The sequence below is a fragment of the Chamaea fasciata genome, unplaced genomic scaffold, assembly GCF_029207755.1.
Source record: "Chamaea fasciata isolate MVZ Bird 193981 ecotype frontalis unplaced genomic scaffold, bChaFas1.0.hap1 SCAF_803, whole genome shotgun sequence".
Taxonomy (NCBI): domain Eukaryota; kingdom Metazoa; phylum Chordata; class Aves; order Passeriformes; family Sylviidae; genus Chamaea; species Chamaea fasciata.
The window spans coordinates 6571-28034 of NW_027094888.1; the positions used below are offsets into that span (position 1 = coordinate 6571).

Consider the following 21464-nt stretch of genomic DNA (forward strand, 5'->3'; position numbering starts at 1 on the left):
TCCGCCCGCTGTCACCCCAAAATCCGCCCGCTGTCACCCCAAAATCCACCCGCTGTCACCCAAAATCCGCCCGCTGTCACCCCAAAATCCACCCGCTGTCACCCCAAAATCCACCCGCTGTCACCCCAAAATCCACCCGCTGTCACCCAAAATCCACCCGCTGTCACCCCAAAATCCGCCCGATGTCACCCCAAAATCCGCCCGCTGTCACCCAAAATCCGCCCGCTGTCACCCAAAATCCGCCCGCTGTCACCCAAAATCCACCCGCTGTCACCCCAACCCGGGTGGGGATGGCCCCAGGGTGACCCCGGTGACCCCATGGTGACCCCGGTGACCCCGTGGTGACCCCGGTGACCCCATGGTGACCCCGGTGACCCCGTGGTGACCCCGGTGACCCCATGGTGACCCCGGTGACCCCGTGGTGGCCACGGTGACCCCATGGTGACCCCGTTGACCCCGTGGTGGCCACGGTGACCCCGTGGTGACCCCGGTGACCCCGTGGCGGCCGCGGTGACCCCGTGGTGGCCCCAGTGACCCCGTGGTGACCCCGGTGACCCGGTGGCGGCCGCGGTGACCCCGCGGTGACAGGGCAGGGCCCTTGGCAGGGTCTGGAGATCGTGTTCCGGGTGGGGATGGCGCTGCTGCAGTTCAACCAGGCCGAGCTGGTGCAGCTGGACATGGAGGGGATGTCACAGGTACCCGCCGCGGGGCGGCCGCGGGGGGCGCTGGACAGTGGGGTGGGGCTGGCTGGGTTTGGGGTGGGGCTGGACAGTGGGGTGGGGCTGGGGTGGGGCTGGTCAGTGGGGTGGGGCTGGCTGGGTTTGGGGTGGGGCTGGTCAGTGGGGTGGGGCTGGGGTGGGGCTGGTCAGTGGGGTGGGGCTGGGGTGGGGCTGGTCAGTGGGGTGGATTTGGGGTGGGGCTGGTCAATGGGATGAGTTCTGGGATGGGGTTTGGGGCAGGTTTGGTCAATGGGATGGATTTAGGGATGGGTTTGGTCAATGGGATGAGTTTTGGGGTGGCTTTGGTCAATGGGATGGGTTTAGGGATGGGTTTGGGGTGGGGCTGGTCAATGGGGTGGGTTTGGGAGGATTTTGGGATGGGTTTGGGGTGGGTTGGGTCAATGGGATGAGTTCTGGGATGGGGTTTGGGGCAGGTTTGGTCAATGGGATGGATTTAGGGATGGCTTTGGTCAATGGGATGGGTTTGGGGTGAATTTGGGGCGGGTTTGGTCAATGGGATGAGTTCTGGGATGGGGTTTGGGGTGGGTTTTGTCAGTGGAGTGGATTTTGGGATGGATTTGGGGCGGGTTTGGTCAATGGGATGGATTTTGGGATGGATTTGGGGCGGGTTTTGGGATGGATTTGGGGTGGCTTTGGTCAATGGGATGGATTTTGGGATGGATTTGGGATGGGTTTGGTCAATGAGATGGGTTTGCGGTGAGTTTGGGGCAGGTTTGGTCAATGGGATGACTTTTGGGATGGATTTGGGATGGGTTTGGTCAATGGGACGAGTTTGGGGATGGATTTGGGGTGGCTTTGGTCAATGGGATGGGTTTGGGTTGAGTTTTAGGGTGGGTTTGGTCAATGGGATGAGTTCTGGGATGGGGTTTGGGGCAGGTTTGGTCAATGGGATTGATTTAGGGATGGGTTTGGTCGATGGGATGGGTTTGGGGTTAATTTGGGGCGGGTTTGGTCAGTGGGATGGATTTGGGGATGGATTTGGGGCGAGTTGGGTCAATGAGATGGATTTAGGGATGGGTTTGATCAATGGGATGAGTTTTGGGGTGGCTTTGGTCAATGGGATTAATTTAGGGATGGGTTTGGGGTGGGGCTGGTCAGTGGGGTGGGTTTGGGGTGGGTTGGGTCAATGGGATGGGTTTGGGGATGGATTTGGTCAATGGGATGAGTTTTGGGGCGGTTTTGGTCAATGGGATTAATTTAGGGATGGGTTTGGTCAATGGGATGGGTTTTGGGATGGATTTGGGCCGGGTTTGGTCAATGGAATGGATTTAGGGATGGGTTTGGTCAATGAGATGGGTTTGCGGTGAGTTTGGGGCAGGTTTTGGTCAATGGGATGGGTTTGGGGATGGATTTGGGGTGGCTTTGGTCAATGGGATGGGTTTGGGTTGAGTTTTAGGGTGGGCTTGGTCAATGGGATGAGTTCTGGGATGGGGTTTGGGGCAGGTTTGGTCAATGGGATTGATTTAGGGATGGGTTTGGTCGATGGGATGGGTTTGGGGTGAATTTGGGGCGGGTTTGGTCAGTGGGATGGATTTGGGGATGGATTTGGGGCGAGTTGGGTCAATGAGATGGATTTAGGGATGGGTTTGATCAATGGGATGAGTTTTGGGGTGGCTTTGGTCAATGGGATTAATTTAGGGATGGGTTTGGGGTGGGGCTGGTCAGTGGGGTGGGTTTGGGGTGGGTTGGGTAAATGGGATGGGTTTGGGGATGGATTTGGTCAATGGGATGAGTTTTGGGGCAGTTTTGGTCAATGGGATTAATTTAGGGATGGCTTTGGTCAATGGGATGGATTTTGGGATGGATTTGGGGTGGCTTTGGTCAATGGGATGGGTTTTGGGATGGATTTGGGGCGGGTTTGGTCAATGGGATGGATTTGGGATGGCTTTGGTCAATGGGATGGATTTTGGGATGGATTTGGGGTGGCTTTGGTCGATGGGATGGGTTTGGGGATTAATTTGGGATGGATTTTGGGATGGATTTGGGGTGGCTTTGGTCGATGGGATGGGTTTGGGGTCAATTTGGGGCGGGTTGGGTCAATGGGCTGGATTTGGGCGTGGATTTCTCCAGTGGGAAGGGATTTGAGATGGATTTTGCCAGTGGGATGGGTTCAGGATGGGGTTGGGGTGGATTTGGCCAATGGGACGAGTTGTTCCCCATTTTGTGCTGTTCTTTCCCCATTTCCCCCAGTTTGGGATGAATTTTCCCCAGTTTGGGGTGAATTGTCTCAATTTGGGGCGAATTCTCCCCGATTTGAGGTAAATTATCTTGATTCGAGGTAAATTTTCCCAATTTGGAATGAATTTTCCCAGATTTGGTGTGAATTTTCCCGGATTTGGTGTGAATTTTCCCAGATCTGGTTTGAATTTTCCCAATTTGAGATGAAGTTCCACAATTTTTTGGTGAATTTTCCCGGATTTGGGCTGTATTTCCCCCAATTCGAGGTGAAATTTCCCAATTTGAGGTAAATTTCCCCCAATTTGGGGTTAATTTCCCCGCTTTGGTGTGAATTTTCCCAATCTGAGGTGAATTTTCCCAATTTGGGTTGAATTTTCCCTAATCTGGGTCGAATTTTCCAAATTTGGCATAAATTCTCCCCGATTTGGGCTGAATTTCCCCGTTTTGGGCTGAATTTCCCCAATTTGGGCTGAATTTCCCCCGATTTGGGCTGAATTTCCCCATTTTGGGCTGAATTTCCCCGTTTTGGGCTGAATTTCCCCAATTTGGGCTGAATTTCCCCGATTTGGGCTGAATTTCCCTGATTTGGGCTGAACTCTCCCCGATTTGGGCTGAATTTCCCCATTTTGGGCTGAATTTCCCCGATTTGGGCTGAATTCTCCCTGTTTTGGGCTGAATTTCCCCGTTTTGGGCTGAATTTCCCCATTTTGGGCTGAATTCTCCCCGTTTTGGGCTGAATTTCCCCGATTTGGGCTGAATTTCCCCATTTTGGGCTGAATTCTCCCCGTTTTTGGGCTGAATTCTCCCCGTTTTTGGGCTGAATTCTCCCCGTTTTGGGCTGAATTTCCCCGATTTGGGCTGAATTTCCCCGATTTGGGCTGAATTCTCCCCGTTTTGGGCTGAATTTCCCCATTTTGGGCTGAATTTCCCCATTTTGGGCTGAATTTCCCCATTTTGGGCTGAATTTCCCCGTTTTGCCTGAATTCTCCCCGTTTTTGGGCTGAACTCTGCCCGTCGTGTCCCGTCCCCGCAGTATTTCCAGAAGGTGATCCCGCACCAGTTCGACTCGTGCCCGGACAAGCTGATCCTGCGCGCCTGCCAGGTGAAATACAACCCGCGGAAAATGAAAAGGTCGGTCATTGTCATTGTCACTGTGTCACTGTGTCACTGTGTCACTGTCACTGTGTCATTGTCACTTTGTCATTGTCACTGTGTCACTGTCATTGTCATTGTCACTGTGTCACTGTGTCACTGTCACTGTCATTGTCATTGTCATTGTCACTGTGTCACTGTGTCACTGTCACTGTCACTGTGTCACTGTCACTGTGTCACTGTCATTGTCATTGTCACTGTGTCACTGTGTCACTGTCACTGTCACTGTGTCACTGTCACTGTGTCACTGTCATTGTCATTGTCACTGTGTCACTGTGTCACTGTGTCACTGTGTCACTGTCACTGTGTCACTGTCACTGTGTCACTGTCATTGTCACTGTGTCACTGTGTCACTGTGTCACTGTCACTGTGTCACTGTCACTGTGTCACTGTCACTGTCACTGTGTCACTGTCACTGTGTCGCTGTCACTGTGTCACTGTCATTGTCACTGTGTCACTGTGTCACTGTGTCACTGTCACTGTGTCATTGTCACTGTGTCACTGTGTCACTGTGTCACTGTCACTGTGTCATTGTCACTGTGTCACTGTTGCTGTCATTCTGTCACTGTGTCATTGTCACTGTGTCACTGTCATTGTCATTGTCACTGTCAATGTGTCACTGTGTCACTGTCATTGTCACTGTGTCACTGTTGCTGTCATTCTGTCACTGTGTCACTGTCATTGTCATTGTCACTGTCAATGTGTCACTGTGTCACTGTCACTGTCACTGTGTCACTGTTGCTGTCATTCTGTCACTGTCATTGTCACTGTCACTGTCACTGTGTCACTGTCACTGTGTCACTGTCACTGTCATTGTCACTGTGTCACTGTGTCACTGTGTCACTGTCACTGTGTCACTGTCACTGTGTCACTGTTGCTGTCATCCTGTCACTGTCATTGTCACTGTCACTGTCACTGTGTCACTGTCACCGTCCTGGACAAGCTGACCCTGCGCACCTGCCAGGTGAAATACAACCCGCGGAAAATGAGAAGGTCAGGGGTCAGCCCTGTCCCTGTCCCTGTCCCCATCCCTGTCCCCACGCCCGCCGCCATCGCTGTCCCCTGTGTCCCCTGTGTCCCCATGTGTGTCCGTGTCCCCTCAGGCTGGAGAAGGAATACGCCGCCCTCAAGAGCAAAGAGATGGAGGAGCAGATCGAGATCAAGGTGAGACACCTGGGGACACCTGGGGACGCCTGGGGACACCTGGGGACACCTGGGGACATCCCTGGGGACACCTGGGGACACCTGGGGGCACTTTGGGTCACCACAGGGTCATCCTGAGCCGTCCCGGGGTTACCAAAGCCACCCAGGCTGTCCCCAGGCTGTCCGCAGGGTCGGTGGCACTTGGGGACATCCCCTCCCCCTTTCCCAGGCTAAACCCCCTTTTGTCCCCTCCCTGTCCCCTCTGTCCCCTCTGTGTCCCCTCTGTCCCCTCAGCGGCTCCGCTCCGAGAACCGGCTGCTGAAGCAGCGCATCGAGACCCTGGAGAAGGTGAGGACCCCAAAACACCCCAAAAAACACCAAAAACACCCCAAAAAACACCAGAACACTGCATGGGACCCCCAAAAACACCAAAAACACCCCAAAACACTGCAGGGAACCCCGAAAAACATCAAAAACACCCCAAAAAACCCCAAACGCTGAATGGGACCCCAAAAAACACTAAAAACACCCCAAAACACCCCAAAACACTGCAGGGAACCCCGAAAAACACCAAAAACACCCCAAATAAACCCAAAACGCTGCATGGGACCCCCAAAAACACCAAAAACACCCCAAAAAACACCAGAACACTGCATGGGACCCCCAAAAACACCAAAAACACCCCAAAAAACACCAGAACACTGCATGGGACCCCAAAAACCACCAAAAACACCCCAAAAAACCCCAAACGCTGCATGGGACCCCAAAAAACACTAAAAACACCCCAAAACACCCCAAAACACTGCAGGGAACCCCGAAAAACACCAAAAACACCCCAAAACACCCCAAAACACTGCAGGGAACCCCGAAAAACACCAAAAACACCCCAAATAAACCCAAAACGCTGCATGGGACCCCAAAAACACCCCAAAAACACCAAAAACACGGCATGGACCCCCAAAAAACACCAAAACACCCCAAAACCACCGAAAACGCTGCATGGAACCACCCAGAAACCAGCGAAACCACCTCAAAAACCCCCAAACACTGTACGGAACCCCAAAAAACACCCAAACCACCCCAAAAAAACCCCCAAAGACTGCACAGAACCCTCCCAAAACCCCCTAAAACAACCCCGAAACACTGCACGGAACCCAAAAAACACCCCGAAAACCCCAAAACACCGTATGGAACCCCAAAAAACCCCCAAAAATCTCCTCAAAACCCCCAAAATACTGCATGGAACAAAAAAAAAAAACAAAACAACCCTAAAAGGAAACCCAAAATCCCCAAAACACTGCGTGGAACCCAAAAAACACCAAAACCACCCCAAATGAACCCAAAACACTGTGTGGGACACAAAAAACACCAAAAACACCCCAAACACTGCATGGGACCCCAAAAAACACCAAAAACACCCTAAAACACCCCAAAACACTGCAGGGAACCCCGAAAAACACTAAAAACACCCCAAAACACCCCAAAACACTGCAGGGAACCCCGAAAAACACCAAAAACACCCCAAATAAACCCAAAACACTGCGTGGGACACAAAAAACCCTAAGCACACCAAAATGCTGCATGGAACCGAAAAGAAAAAACCCAAAACACCCCAAAAACCTCCCAAAATGCTGCATGGAACCCCAAAAAACCCCGAGGGGACCCCAAAAACAGCACGGGGAACCCCGGGAAACCCCGAAAGAGCGTGGGGAACCCCAAAAACACCGCGTGGAATCCCCCAAAAAACACCAAAAACACCCCAAAAAACCCCAAACGCTGCATGGAACCCCAAAAAACACCAAAAACACCCCAAAAAACCCCAAACGCTGCATGGGACCCCCAAAAAACACCAAAAACACCCCAAAAAAACCCCAAACGCTGCATGGGACCCCAAAAAACACCAAAAACACCCCAAAAAACACCAAAAACGCTGCATGGGACCCCAAAAACCACCAAAAACACCCCAAAAAACACCAAAAACACCCCAAAAAACACCAAACGCTGCATGGGACCCCAAAAACCACCAAAAACACCCCAAAAAACACCAAACGCTGCATGGGACCCCAAAAACCACCAAAAACACCCCAAAAAACACCAAAAAATCCCAAAACACTGCATGGAACCCCAAAAAACACCAAAACCACCCCAAAACACCCCAGAACGCTGCACGGAACTCTGCATTTTGGGTCAAAACCTTTCCTGCTTTGGACAAAATCTCCTCCTTTTGGACCAAAATCTCCAAATTTTCAGACAAAATCTCATTCTGGGCAGAAATCTCCCTGTTTTCAACCCAAATCTCCCATTTTCAGACAAAATCTCCCGTTTTCAGCCCAAATCTCCCCATTTTCAGTCCAAATCTCCCGTTTTCAGCCCAAATCTCCCGTTTTCAGCCCAAATCTCCCGTTTTCAGCCCAAATCTCCCATTTTCAGCCCAAATCTCCCCATTTTCAGCCCAAATCTCCCATTTTCAGCCCAAATCTCCTGTTTTCAGCCCAAATCTCCTGTTTTCAGCCCAAATCTCCCATTTTCAGCCCAAATCTCCCGTTTTCAGCCCAAATCTCCCCATTTTCAGCCCAAATCTCCCATTTTCAGCCCAAATCTCCCATTTTCAGCCCAAATCTCCCATTTTCAGCCCAAATCTCCCGTTTTCAGCCCAAATCTCCCGTTTTCAGCCCAAATCTCCCATTTTCAGCCCAAATCTCCCGTTTTCAGCCCAAATCTCCCCATTTTCACACATTCTGGGCCCAAATCCCGTTATTTCGGTTAACCCCTCGCGCTCCGGGCACAGACCTCCCCAAACCCCGGGGGAATTTCGGGGGAATTTTGGGGAAATTCCGGGGGAATTCCGGGGGAATTTCAGGGAAATTTTGGGGGAATTTCGGGGGAATTTTGGGGGAATTTCGGGGCAATTTTCGGGAAATTCCGGGGGAATTTCGGGGGAATTTCAGGGAAATTTTGGGGGAATTTCGGGGGAATTTCGGGGGCCTTCCGGGGCGCTGGGGGCGGGGTGGCGGGTGCCTCTGTCGCTGTCGCCGCTGTCGCTGTCGCTGTCGCTGTCGCTGAGGCGGCTCTGTCGCTGTCCCCTCCCCGCCAGGAGAGCGCGGCCCTGGCCGATCGGCTCATCCAGGTACGGCCTCTCTTTGCCCAAATTCCGCCTTTTCCCACCCAAATCCTCCAACCCCTCCTCCTCCTCCTCCTCCTCCCCCGGCCCCGGTTTTGGGGCGGATTTTCCCCTTTTAGTTTTATTTTTTCCGACTTTTTCGTTTTTCCTGCTTTTCCCGGAGGCTCCCGCACACCCTGGGGGGGGATTTGGGGGAATTTGGGGGGATTTTGGGAATTTGGGGGGAATTTTGGGGATTTTGGGGATTTGCGGTTGGAGGAGTTTGGGTGGGATTCGGGGTTGGGGAGGGAAGGGAGGGGAGGGGACAGATGGCCCTGGAGGTCCCCACAGGGCTGGTGGCATCTCATTGTCCCCTGTGTCACCTCCCGGGGCTGGTGTCACCTCCCTGTCCCCACTGTCACCTCCCAGGGCTGGTGGCACCTGTGTGTCCTCGGTGTCACCTCCCGGGGCTGGTGTCACCTCCCTGTCCCCGGTGTCCCCCAGTGTCACTCCCTTGTCCCCAGCCGCATTCTGTGGTGCCGGTGTCACCCCGGTGTCCCCAATGTCCCTGATGTCCCCAGGGCCAGGTGACACCAATGCAGGAGGTGACACTGTCCCCAATGTCCCAATGTCCCCAGGGCCAGGTGACACCAATGCAGGAGGTGACAGTGTCCCCACTGTCCCCGATGTCCCAATGTCCCCAGGGCCAGGTGACACCAATGCAGGAGGTGACACTGTCCCCAATGTCCCTGATGTCCCCAGGGCCAGGTGACACGGGCACAGGAGGTGACAGTGTCCCCACTGTCCCCGATGTCCCAATGTCCCCAGGGCCAGGTGACACCAATGCAGGAGGTGACAGTGTCCCCACTGTCCCCGATGTCCCAATGTCCCCAGGGCCAGGTGACACCAATGCAGGAGGTGACACTGTCCCCAATGTCCCTGATGTCCCCAGGGCCAGGTGACACGGGCACAGGAGGTGACAGTGTCCCCACTGTCCCCGATGTCCCAATGTCCCCAGGGCCAGGTGACACCAATGCAGGAGGTGACAGTGTCCCCACTGTCCCCAGTGTCCCAATGTCCCCAGGGCCAGGTGACACGGGCACAGGAGGTGACAGTGTCCCCAGTGCCCCAGTGTCTCCATTGTCCCCAGTGTCCCCAATGTCCCCAGTGTCCCCAATGTCCCCAATGTCCCCAGTGTCCCCAATGTCCCCAATGTCCCCAGGGCCAGGTGACGCGGGCACAGGAGGCCGAGGAGAACGACGTCATCCGGCGGGAGCTGGCGCTGGTGAGACAGCGCTGCACCTCGGCCACCGAGAGCCTGAGACGGGCACAGAGCACCATCCGGGAGCTCCAGGTGTGTCATTGTCACCTGTGTGTGTCACCTGTGTGTGTGTCATTGTCACCTGTGTGTGTGACACCTGTGTGTGTGTCATTGTCACCTCTGTGTGTGTGTCACCGCGTGTGTCACTGCCCCCGGGTGACAGCGCTGCACCTCGGCCACCGAGAGCCTGAGACGGGCACAGAGCACCATCCGGGAGCTCCAGGTGTGTCATTGTCACCTGTGTGTGTCACCTGTGTGTGTGTCATTGTCACCTGTGTGTGTGACACCTGTGTGTGTGTCATTGTCACCTCTGTGTGTGTGTCACCGCGTGTGTCACTGCCCCCGGGTGACAGCGCTGCACCTCGGCCACCGAGAGCCTGAGACGGGCACAGAGCACCATCCGGGAGCTCCAGGTGTGTCATTGTCACCTGTGTGTGACACCTGTGTGTCACCTGTGTGTGTCACCTGTGTGTGTGTCATTGTCACCTGTGTGTGTGTGTGTGTCACTGTGTGTGTCACTGTGTGTGTGTCACTGTGTGTGTCACTGTGTGTGTCACTGTGTGTGTGTCACTGTGTGTGTGTCACTGTGTGTGTCACTGTGTGTGTGTCATTGTCACCTCTGTGTGTGTCACTGTGCGTGTCACTGTGTGTGTGTCATTGTCACCTCTGTGTGTGTCACTGTGCGTGTCACTGTGTGTGTGTCACTGCGTGTGTCACTGTGTGTGTGTCACTGTGTGTGTGTGTCACTGCGTGTGTCACTGTGTGTGTGTCATTGTCACCTCTCTGTGTGTGTCACTGCGTGTGTCACTGTGTGTGTGTCACTGTCACCTCTCTGTGTGTGTCACTGTGTGTGTGTGTCACTGCGTGTGTGTCACTGTGTGTGTGTCATTGTCACCTCTCTGTGTGTGTCACTGTGTGTCACTGTGTGTGTGTCACTGTGTGTGTGTCATTGTCACCTCTCTGTGTGTCACTGTGTGTGTGTCATTGTCACCTCTCTGTGTGTGTCACTGTGTGTGTCACTGTGTGTGTGTCATTGTCACCTCTCTGTGTGTGTCACTGTGTGTGTCACTGTTTGTGTGTCACTGTGTGTGTCACTGTGTGTGTGTCATTGTCACCTCTCTGTGTGTGTCACTGTGTGTGTGTCACTGCGTGTGTCACTGTGTGTCACTGTGTGTGTGTCACTGTGTGTGTGTCACTGTGTGTGTGTCATTGTCACCTGTGTGTGTCACTGTGTGCGTGTCATTGCGTGTGTCACTGTCACCTGTGTCACACAGTGGAAGCACCAGGTGTGCGAGGGCGGCAGGTGATCGGGGAGGTGACAACGCTGGGGACACGTTGGTGACATGTGGGTGACGGCTGCCTGGGCAAGGGTTTTGTGCTGGATTGGGACACTGGGGAGGGGACACCTGGGGACACCTGGGGACACCTGGGGACATTTGGGGACACCTGGGGACATTTGGGGACATCTGGGGACACCTGGGGACGTTTGGGGACACCTGGGGACATCTGGGGACATCTGGGGACATTTGGGGACACCTGGGGACACCTGGGGACGTTTGGGGACACCTGGGGACATCTGGGGACATTTGGGGACACCTGGGGACGTTTGGGGACACCTGGGGACACCTGGGGACATTTGGGGACACCTGGGGACACCTGGGGACATCTGGGGACACCTGGGGGCACCTGGGGACATCTGGGGACACCTGGGGACATCTGGGGACAGTTGGGGACAATTGGGGGACACTGGTGACACAGGGTAACCCCCGGCTGACGGAGGAGTTCGTGGCTGGTGGGGAGGTGACCTTTGGGGACCTTTGGTGACCTTTGGGGACATTTGGGGACATTTGGGGACACAGGGTAACCCCCGGCTGACGGAGGAGTTCGTGGCTGATGGGGAGGTGACCTGTGGTGACCTTTGGTGACCTTTGGGGACATTTGGGGACACTTGGGGACACAGGGTAACCCCCGGCTGACGGAGGAGTTCGTGGCTGGTGGGGAGGTGACCTTTGGTGACCTTTGGGGACCTTTGGTGACCTTTGGTGACCCTTGGGGACACAGGGTAACCCCCGGCTGACGGAGGAGTTCGTGGCTGGTGGGGAGGTGACCTTTGGTGACCTTTGGGGACCTTTGGTGACCTTTGGTGACCCTTGGGGACACAGGGTAACCCCCGGCTGACGGAGGAGTTCGTGGCTGGTGGGGAGGTGACCTTTGGGGACCTTTGGTGACCTTTGGTGACCTTTGGTGACCCTTGGGGACACAGGGTAACCCCCGGCTGACGGAGGAGTTCGTGGCTGGTGGGGAGGTGACCTTTGGTGACCTTTGGGGACCTTTGGTGACCTTTGGTGACCCTTGGGGACACAGGGTAACCCCCGGCTGACGGAGGAGTTCGTGGCTGGTGGGGAGGTGACCTTTGGGGACCTTTGGTGACCTTTGGTGACCTTTGGTGACCCTTGGGGACACAGGGTAACCCCCGGCTGACGGAGGAGTTCGTGGCTGGTGGGGAGGTGACCTTTGGTGACCTTTGGGGACCTTTGGTGACCTTTGGTGACCCTTGGGGACACAGGGTAACCCCCGGCTGACGGAGGAGTTCGTGGCTGGTGGGGAGGTGACCTTTGGTGACCTTTGGGGACCTTTGGTGACCTTTGGTGACCCTTGGGGACACAGGGTAACCCCCGGCTGACGGAGGAGTTCGTGGCTGGTGGGGAGGTGACCTTTGGTGACCTTTGGGGACCTTTGGTGACCTTTGGTGACCCTTGGGGACACAGGGTAACCCCCGGCTGACGGAGGAGTTCGTGGCTGGTGGGGAGGTGACCTTTGGTGACCTTTGGGGACCTTTGGTGACCTTTGGTGACCCTTGGGGACACAGGGTAACCCCCGGCTGACGGAGGAGTTCGTGGCCCACCTGGAGACGGAGCTGGAGCGGTCGCGGCTGCGCGAGAGCGAAACCCTGGGGGCGCTCAAGGAGATGCAGGACAAGGTCCTGGACATGGAGAAGGTGACACGCGGGGACATCGGGGACATCGGGGTGGCACCGGGGCTGGCAGGGTCCCAATGGGACGGGGAGGGGTGGCCCTGGGGACAGGGCGGGTGACACGGGTGGCCCTGGGGACAGGAGCTGTCCTGGGTTCCCCAGTGAATGTCCCCCGTCTGTCCCCACCGACGTCCCCTTGTCCCCGGAGGAACAGCCAGCAGGTCCCCATGGCTGTCCCCTGGCTGTCCCCACTGATGTCCACGTGTCCCCTGGGTGTCCCTGGGTGTCCCTGGGTGTCCCCTGGGTGTCCCCTGGGTGTCCCTGTCCCCCCTGATGTCCCCTGGGTGTCCCCTGGCTGTCCCCTGGCTGTCCCCACTGATGTCCACGTGTCCCCTGCATGTCCCCTGGGTGTCCCCTGATGTCCCCTGGGTGTCCCCTGGGTGTCCCCTGGGTGTCCCTGGGTGTCCCTCGGTGTCCCCATGTCCCCCCTGATGTCCCCTGATGTCCCCTGGGTGTCCCTGTCCCCCCTGATGTCCCCTGGGTGTCCCTGGGTGTCCCTGTCCCCCCTGATGTCCCCTGATGTCCCCTGGGTGTCCCTGGGTGTCCCTGGGTGTCCCCTGGGTGTCCCTGTCCCCCCTGATGTCCCCTGGGTGTCCCCTGGGTGTCCCCTGGGTGTCCCCTGGGTGTCCCTGGGTGTCCCCTGGGTGTCCCTGGGTGTCCCTGTCCCCCCTGATGTCCCCTGATGTCCCCTGGGTGTCCCTGGGTGTCCCTGGGTGTCCCCTGGGTGTCCCTGTCCCCCCTGATGTCCCCTGGGTGTCCCCTGGGTGTCCCCTGGGTGTCCCCTGGGTGTCCCTGGGTGTCCCTGGGTGTCCCCTGGGTGTCCCTGTCCCCCCTGATGTCCCCTGGGTGTCCCCGGGTGTCCCTGGGTGTCCCCTGGGTGTCCCTGTCCCCCCTGATGTCCCCTGGGTGTCCCCTGGGTGTCCCCTGGGTGTCCCTGGGTGTCCCCTGGGTGTCCCTGGGTGTCCCCATGTCCCCCCTGATGTCCCCTGTGTCCCCCGCTGTCCCCAGCGCCAGCCGCTGCTGCCGGACGAGTCCAGCGTGGTTCGGCTGCAGGAGGAGCTGCAGGAGCTGGCGCTGAGCGACCTGGGCGACACCTGGCAGGTGAGACAGGGACACACCTGAGCGACCTGGGGACACACCTGAGTGACCTGGGGACACACCTGAGTGACCTGGGGGACACCTGGCAGGTGAGACAGGGACACACCTGAGCGACCTGGGGACACACCTGAGTGACCTGGGGACACACCTGAGTGACCTGGGGGACACCTGGCAGGTGAGACAGGGACACACCTGAGCGACCTGGGGGACACCTGGCAGATGTTCCAGCTGTCCCCAGGTGTGTCCCCAGGTGTCCCTATACCTGACCAGGTGTCCCCAGGTGTCCCCAGGTGTGTCCCAGGTGTCCCCAGGTTTCCTGGCGGAGTCCCCAGGCTAGCCTGTACCTGACCAGGTGTCTCCAGGTGTCCCCAGGGTGGGTCCCCAGGTGTCCCCAGGTGACAGGTGTGTGTCCCAGGTGTGTCCCCAGGTGACAGGTGTGTGTCCCCAGGTGTGTCCCAGGTGACAGGTGTGTGTCCCAGGTGTGTCCCCAGGTGACAGGTGTGTGTCCCAGGCATGTCCCAGGTGACAGGTGTGTGTCCCAGGTGTGTCCCAGATGACAGGTGTGTGTCCCAGGTGTGTCCCAGGTGACAGGTGTGTGTCCCAGGTGTGTCCCCAGGTGACAGGTGTGTGTCCCAGGCATGTCCCAGGTGACAGGTGTGTCCCAGATGACAGGTGTGTGTCCCAGGTGTGTCCCAGGTGACAGGTGTGTGTCCCCAGGTGTCCCCAGGTGACAGGTGTGTGTCCCAGGCATGTCCCAGGTGACAGGTGTGTCCCCAGGTGACAGGTGTGTGCCCCAGGTGTGTCCCCAGGTGACAGGTGTGTGTCCTAGGTGTGTCCCAGGTGACAGGTGTGTGTCCCCAGGTGACAGGTGTGTGTCCCCAGGTGACAGGTGTGTGTCCCAGGCATGTCCCAGGTGACAGGTGTGTGTCCCAGGTGACAGGTGTGTGTCCCAGGCATGTCCCAGGTGACAGGTGTGTGTCCCCAGGTGTGTCCCAGGTGACAGGTGTGTGCCCCAGGTGACAGGTGTGTGTCCCAGGCATGTCCCAGGTGACAGGTGTGTCCCCAGGTGACAGGTGTGTGTCCCAGGTGTGTCCCAGGTGACAGGTGTGTGTCCCCAGGTGTGTCCCCAGGTGACAGGTGTGTGTCCCAGGCATGTCCCAGGTGACAGGTGTGTGTCCCCAGGTGTGTCCCAGATGACAGGTGTGTGTCCCAGGTGTGTCCCAGATGACAGGTGTGTGTCCCAGGTGTGTCCCAGATGACAGGTGTGTGTCCCCAGGTGTGTCCCCAGGTGACAGGTGTGTGTCCCAGGTGTGTCCCAGATGACAGGTGTGTCCCCAGGTGACAGGTGTGTGTCCCAGGTGTGTCCCAGGTGACAGGTGTGTGTCCCAGGCATGTCCCAGGTGACAGGTGTGTGTCCCAGGTGTGTCCCAGGTGACAGGTGTGTCCCCAGGTGACAGGTGTGTGTCCCAGGTGTGCCCCAGGTGACAGGTGTGTGTCCCAGGCATGTCCCAGGTGACAGGTGTGTGTCCCCAGGTGTGCGGGGGCCGCTGGAAGGAGCCGCGGGCGCTGCACGAGGCCGTGCTGGGGGTGCAGCTCCGCGAGAGCCACGCCCAGGCCGAGCTCCGGGCGCTGAGACAGCGCGTGCTGCACCTGGAGACACAGGTGAGGGGCCGGGGCGGGAGTGCTCACCTGAGACACAGGTGAGGGGCCGGGGCGGGGGTGCTCACCTGAGACACAGGTGAGGGGCCGGGAATGGAACTGGGAGGCCCTGGGAGACCAGGGACCGGGGTTTGTCCCAGGTTTATCCCAGTTTATCCCGGTTCTATCCTGATTCTATCCCGGTTCTATCCCGGTTTATCCTGGTTTATCCCGGTTCTATCCCGGTTTATCCCGGTCTATCCCGGTTCTATCCCAGTTCTATCCCGGTCTATCCCGGTTCTATCCCGGTCTATCCCGGTCTATCCCGGTCTATCCCGGTCTATCCCGGTTCCAGGGCCGTATCCAGCGGTCGGTGCTGGGCCGGGCCGAGCAGGCCTGTGCCGGGCTCAGGGAGCAGGGCCGGGTTTATCCCGGTTCTATCCCGGTTCTATCCCGGTCTATCCTGGTTCTATCCCGGTTCTATCCCGGTCTATCCCGGTCTATCCCGGTCTATCCCGGTTCCAGGGCCGTATCCAGCGGTCGGTGCTGGGCCGGGCCGAGCAGGCCTGTGCCGGGCTCAGGGAGCAGGGCCGGGTTTATCCCGGTTCTATCCCGGTTCTATCCCGGTCTATCCCGGTTCTATCCCGGTTCTATCCCGGTCTATCCCGGTCTATCCCGGTCTATCCCGGTTCCAGGGCCGTATCCAGCGGTCGGTGCTGGGCCGGGCCGAGCAGGCCTGTGCCGGGCTCAGGGAGCAGGGCCGGGTTTATCCCGGTTCTATCCCGGTTCTATCCCGGTCTATCCCGGTCTATCCCGGTCTATCCCGGTTCCAGGGCCGTATCCAGCGGTCGGTGCTGGGCCGGGCCGAGCAGGCCTGTGCCGGGCTCAGGGAGCAGGGCCGGGTTTATCCCGGTTCTATCCCGGTTCTATCCCGGTCTATCCTGGTTCTATCCCGGTTCTATCCCGGTCTATCCCGGTCTATCCCGGTCTATCCCGGTTCCAGGGCCGTATCCAGCGGTCGGTGCTGGGCCGGGCCGAGCAGGCCTGTGCCGGGCTCAGGGAGCAGGGCCGGGTTTATCCCGGTTCTATCCCGGTTCTATCCCGGTCTATCCCGGTCTATCCCGGTCTATCCCGGTTCCAGGGCCGTATCCAGCGGTCGGTGCTGGGCCGGGCCGAGCAGGCCTGTGCCGGGCTCAGGGAGCAGCTCCGCGCCGCGGCCGCCCAGAGCCAGGGGCTGCAGGCCCAGCTGAGCGAGAGCCACCGGAAACACGCCGAGGCTCAGTGCAAGGTGGGACACGGGGACACGGGGACAACGGGACACGGGGACACGGGGACAATGGGGACAATGGGGACAATGGGGACACGGGGACAACGGGACACGGGGACAACGGGACACGGGGACAACGGGGACAATGGGGACAATGGGGACACGGGGACAACGGGACATGGGGACAACGGGGACAATGGGGACAATGGGGACAATGGGGACACGGGGACATGGAGGACAACGGGGACGTTGGGGACACTGGGGACAGTGGCCCATGGGACTCCTGTGGCTCCTCCTGAGGGCACCCCCATGGTGACAATCCTGTCCCTCCCCATGGTGACAATCCTGTCCCCTCCCCCCGGTGACAATCCTGTCCCTCCCCATGGTGACAGCCCTGTCCCCTCCCCATGGTGACAATCCTGTCCCTCCCCATGGTGACAGCCCTGTCCCCTCCCCATGGTGACAATCCTGTCCCCTCCCCATGGTGACAATCCTGTCCCCTCCCCCCGGTGACAATCCTGTCCCCTCCCCATGGTGACAATCCTGTCCCTCCCCATGGTGACAGCCCTGTCCCCTCCCCCTGGTGACAATCCTGTCCCTCCCCATGGTGACAGCCCTGTCCCCTCCCCATGGTGACAATCCTGTCCCTCCCCATGGTGACAGCCCTGTCCCCTCCCCATGGTGACAATCCTGTCCCCTCCCCATGGTGACAATCCTGTCCCCTCCCCACGGTGACAATCCTGTCCCCTCCTTGGGGACATCCTGTCAATCTTGGGGTCCCCATGTCCCCTTCACTGTCCTTCCCTTGTCCCTGGGGGACAGTGGGACAGTGGCCCTGGGGTGTCCCCAAGGTGTCCTGGGCTGTCCCTGGAGTGTCCCCAGGGTGTCCCTGGGGGTGTCCCCACGCTGTCTCTGGTGACAGGGCTGTCCCCACGCTGTCCCCGAGTGTCCCTGGGGATGTCCCCCGTGTCAGGGCTGTCCCCATGATGTCCCTGTCTGTCCCTGGGGGTGTCCCCATGCTGTCCCCAGTGTCAGGGCTGTCCCCTGGCTGTCCCCGCGCTGTCCCCTGGCTGTCCCCTGGCTGTCCCCGGGCTGTCCCCGCGCTGTCCCCGCGCTGTCCCCTGGCTGTCCCCGCGCTGTCCCCGGGCTGTCCCCGCGCTGTCCCCGGGCTGTCCCCGCGCTGTCCCCGGGCTGTCCCCGGGCTGTCCCCGGGCTGTCCCCGCGCTGTCCCCTGGCTGTCCCCGCGCTGTCCCCTGGCTGTCCCCGCGCTGTCCCCTGGCTGTCCCCATGCTGTCCCCGGGCTGTCCCCGCGCTGTCCCCTGGCTGTCCCCGGGCTGTCCCCACGGTGACAGCGCTGTCCCCAGAGCAAGGAGGAGGTGATGGCGGTGCGGCTGCGCGAGGCCGACAGCATGGCCGCCCTGGCCGAGATGAGACAGCGCGTGGCCGAGCTCGAGATACAGGTACGGGGACACTGGGGACACTGGGGACACTGCGGGGACATGGGGACACTGAGGGGACATTGGGGACATGGGGACATTGGGGATATTGGGGACACTGGGGACATTGAGGGGACCTTGGGGACATGGGGGATATTGAGGGGACATGGGGGACAGCAGGGACACTGGGAGGACGTGGGGGGATATCGGGGGTGTCGGAGAGACTGGGGACACCGGGGAACACTGGGGACATCAGGGGGACGTGGGGACACTGGGGACATTATGGGGACATCGGGGACATTGGGGACACTGGGGACGTTGGGGGGACATGGAGGGGACATGGGGAGGCATGAAAGGGACACTGGGGGGACATGAGGGACATGGGGACACAAGGGTTGTGGGGAGGCATGGAGGGGACATGGGGACACAGGGGACAGGGGGACACGGGAGGGGACACGGGGACACGGGAGGGGACACGGGGACACGGGAGGGGACAGGGGGACACGGGAGGGGCGCGGTGGCGGCAGTGTCGCCGGTGTCCCCAGCGGGAGGAGGGCCGCCTGCAGGGCCAGCTGGAGCACTCGGACGCCGCGCAGTACATCCGGCACCTCAAGGGACACATCAGCGAGCTCAAGGCCGAGGTGGGGACACCGGGGGGACAATGGGGACAGCGGGGGGACAATGGGGACACTGGGGACACCGGGGGGACACTGGGGGGACACTGGGGACACTGGGGACACGGGCACAGGGGACACCAGGGTTTGGGGACACAGGGATGTTGGGGACACCCAGGTGGCATCCAAGGGGGCCTGGGGGGAGGTGACGGGTTGGGGACAGCCGGGTGGCACCCACGGGTGCTGGGGACCCTCAGTGTGTCCCCGGTGCCACTGGTGACGTCCCTGGGTGCCACGTGGCCTGGGGACAGCTGGTGACAACGTGTTCGCCCCGTCACCTCCCTCCTGCCCTTCTGGTGGCCTTTGTCCCCTCCTGTCCCCTCGCTGTCCCCTTCTTGTCCCTGTGTCCCTGTGTCCCCTGTGTCCCGTGTCCCCCCCGTGTCCCCTGTGTCCCTGTCGGTGTCCCCGTGTGTCCCCTGTGTCCCTGTCGGTGTCCCCCGTGTCCCCCCCGTGTCCCCTGTGTCCCCTGTGTCCCTGTCGGTGTCCCCCGTGTCCCCCCCGTGTGTCCCCAGATCCGTTTGCTGCGGGGCCCGCTGTCCTTCGGCGCGGTGGCCTTGGGGACACGCCTGGGGGACGAGGACTCGCTGGGCTCCTCGGACGAGGAGCTGCCACCGCCCTTCCCCCTGAGCCCCGGGGACATCGGGGACACCGGGGACACCGGGGACAGCAGCGACAGCGAGCCCGAGGGGCCACCGCCGGCACCGTGACACCAGGGGACACCGGGGACACCGGGGACACTGGGGACACCAGGGACAGCAGCGACAGCGAGCCCGAGGGGCCACCGCCGGCACCGTGACACCAGGGGACACTGGGGACATCGGGGACACCGGGGACACTGGGGACATCGGGGACAGCAGCGACAGCGAGCCCGAGGGGCCACCAACGGCACCGTGACACCAGGGGACATCAGCGACATGGAGGACACTGGAGACAGCGGTGACACCGAGCCTGAGGTGGCAGCCCTGGCACCGTGACCCCCGGGGACATTGGGGACAGCCCGAGGTGGCACCCCGGGGACCCCCAGGGACACTGGGGACAGCGGTGACACCGAGCCTGAAGGGGCACGGTGACCCATGGGGACATCGGGGACCTGCCCGGCCCACCCCGGGGACACCAGGGGACAGTGGGGGGCTGTGGCCCGCCCAGGGGACATTGGGGGACATCGCACGTGCCTGTGGCACTGTGGGGACACTGAGGGGACACCGGGGGACACCCAAAGGGCTCCAGGGGACACTGAGGGACAGCCCTGGCCTGGCCAGCCCTGCACAGGGACACACCTGGGACGGGGACACACCTGGGACGGGGACACACCTGGGATGGGAACACACCTGGGACGGGGACAGGGACACACCTGGGACGGGGACACACCTGGGACGGGGACAGGGACACACCTGGGACGGGGACACACCTGGGCCGGGACACACCTGGGACAGGGACACACCTGGGACGGGGACACACCTGGGACAGGGACAGGGACACACCTGGGACAGGGACACACCTGGGACGGGGACAGGAACACACCTGGGACAGGGACACACCTGGGCCGGGACACACCTGGGACAGGGACACACCTGGGACGGGGACACACCTGGGACGGGGACACACCTGGGACGGGGACAGGGACACACCTGGGATGGGGACACACCTGGGACGGGGACAGGGACACACCTGGGACGGGGACACACCTGGGATGGGGACACACCTGGGACGGGGACAGGGACACACCTGGGACGGGGACACACCTGGGACGGGGACACACCTGGGACAGGGACACACCTGGGATGGGGACACACCTGGGATGGGGACAGGGACACACCTGGGACAGGGACACACCTGGGATGGGGACACACCTGGGACAGGGACAGGGACACACCTGGGACAGGGACACACCTGGGCCGGGACACACCTGGGACAGGGACACACCTGGGCCGGGACACACCTGGGACAGGGACACACCTGGGACGGGGACAAGGACACACCTGGGCCGGGACACACCTGGGACAGGGACACACCTGGGACGGGGACAAGGACACACCTGGGCCGGGACACACCTGGGCCGGGACACACCTGGGGCAGCCCTGGCCCCCGGACACGGCGCATCCCGGGCCCGCGCTGGGATCCAGCCCCGCTGCCCTGCTGGACGCCCTGGGAGCCCCGAGGACCTGAGTGGAACCCCCGGGCGGATCCCGGATGGATCCCGGACTGGACTGGGACTGGGCCCCCTGGATCGATCCTGGAGCTCCCAAATGGATCCCGGATCCCAAAACGGATCCTGGAAACAAACACACACACCCTCCCCCCGGGTGGATCCCGGACCCCTCTGGATGGATCCCGGACTGGACTGGGACTGGATCCCGGCCTGGACTCCCTGCATCGATCCTGGCGCTCCCGAATGGATCCCGGATCCCCGGGCTGGATCCCAGGCTCTGAACCCCTCCCGGACGGATCCCGGACACTCCTCTGGACCCCCTGGATGGATCCCGGAACCCCCCGGATGGATCCTGGGCCTCCCAAATGGATCCCGGACTCTGAACCTCTCCCGGGATGGATCCCGGATTCCCCAAGTGGATCCCTCGGACCGATCCCGGGCCGGGACAATTGCGGGGACAGCCCCGGCCCTGCCCTCCCCCGCTGTACAGAAATACAGGATCCCAAAAAGCCTCGACGGGACCCCAAAACTCCT

The 21464-nt window shown here is 60.0% G+C and overlaps 1 protein-coding gene across 1 annotated transcript; it reads left to right on the top strand.

Moving 5' to 3' along the window:
• Positions 1 to 588: 588 nt before the first annotated feature.
• Positions 589 to 21439, top strand: LOC136305935 (EVI5-like protein; the record flags this gene model as incomplete). The annotated part of the gene is made up of 13 exons (XM_066209258.1): positions 589 to 695; positions 3952 to 4049; positions 5174 to 5234; positions 5508 to 5561; positions 8308 to 8340; positions 9536 to 9674; positions 12502 to 12632; positions 13677 to 13769; positions 15300 to 15428; positions 16546 to 16692; positions 18036 to 18131; positions 18653 to 18748; positions 19294 to 21439. Coding segments are annotated over 13 exons (1379 nt in total), but the record flags the coding sequence as incomplete, so codon positions are not given.
• Positions 21440 to 21464: the final 25 nt, after the last annotated feature.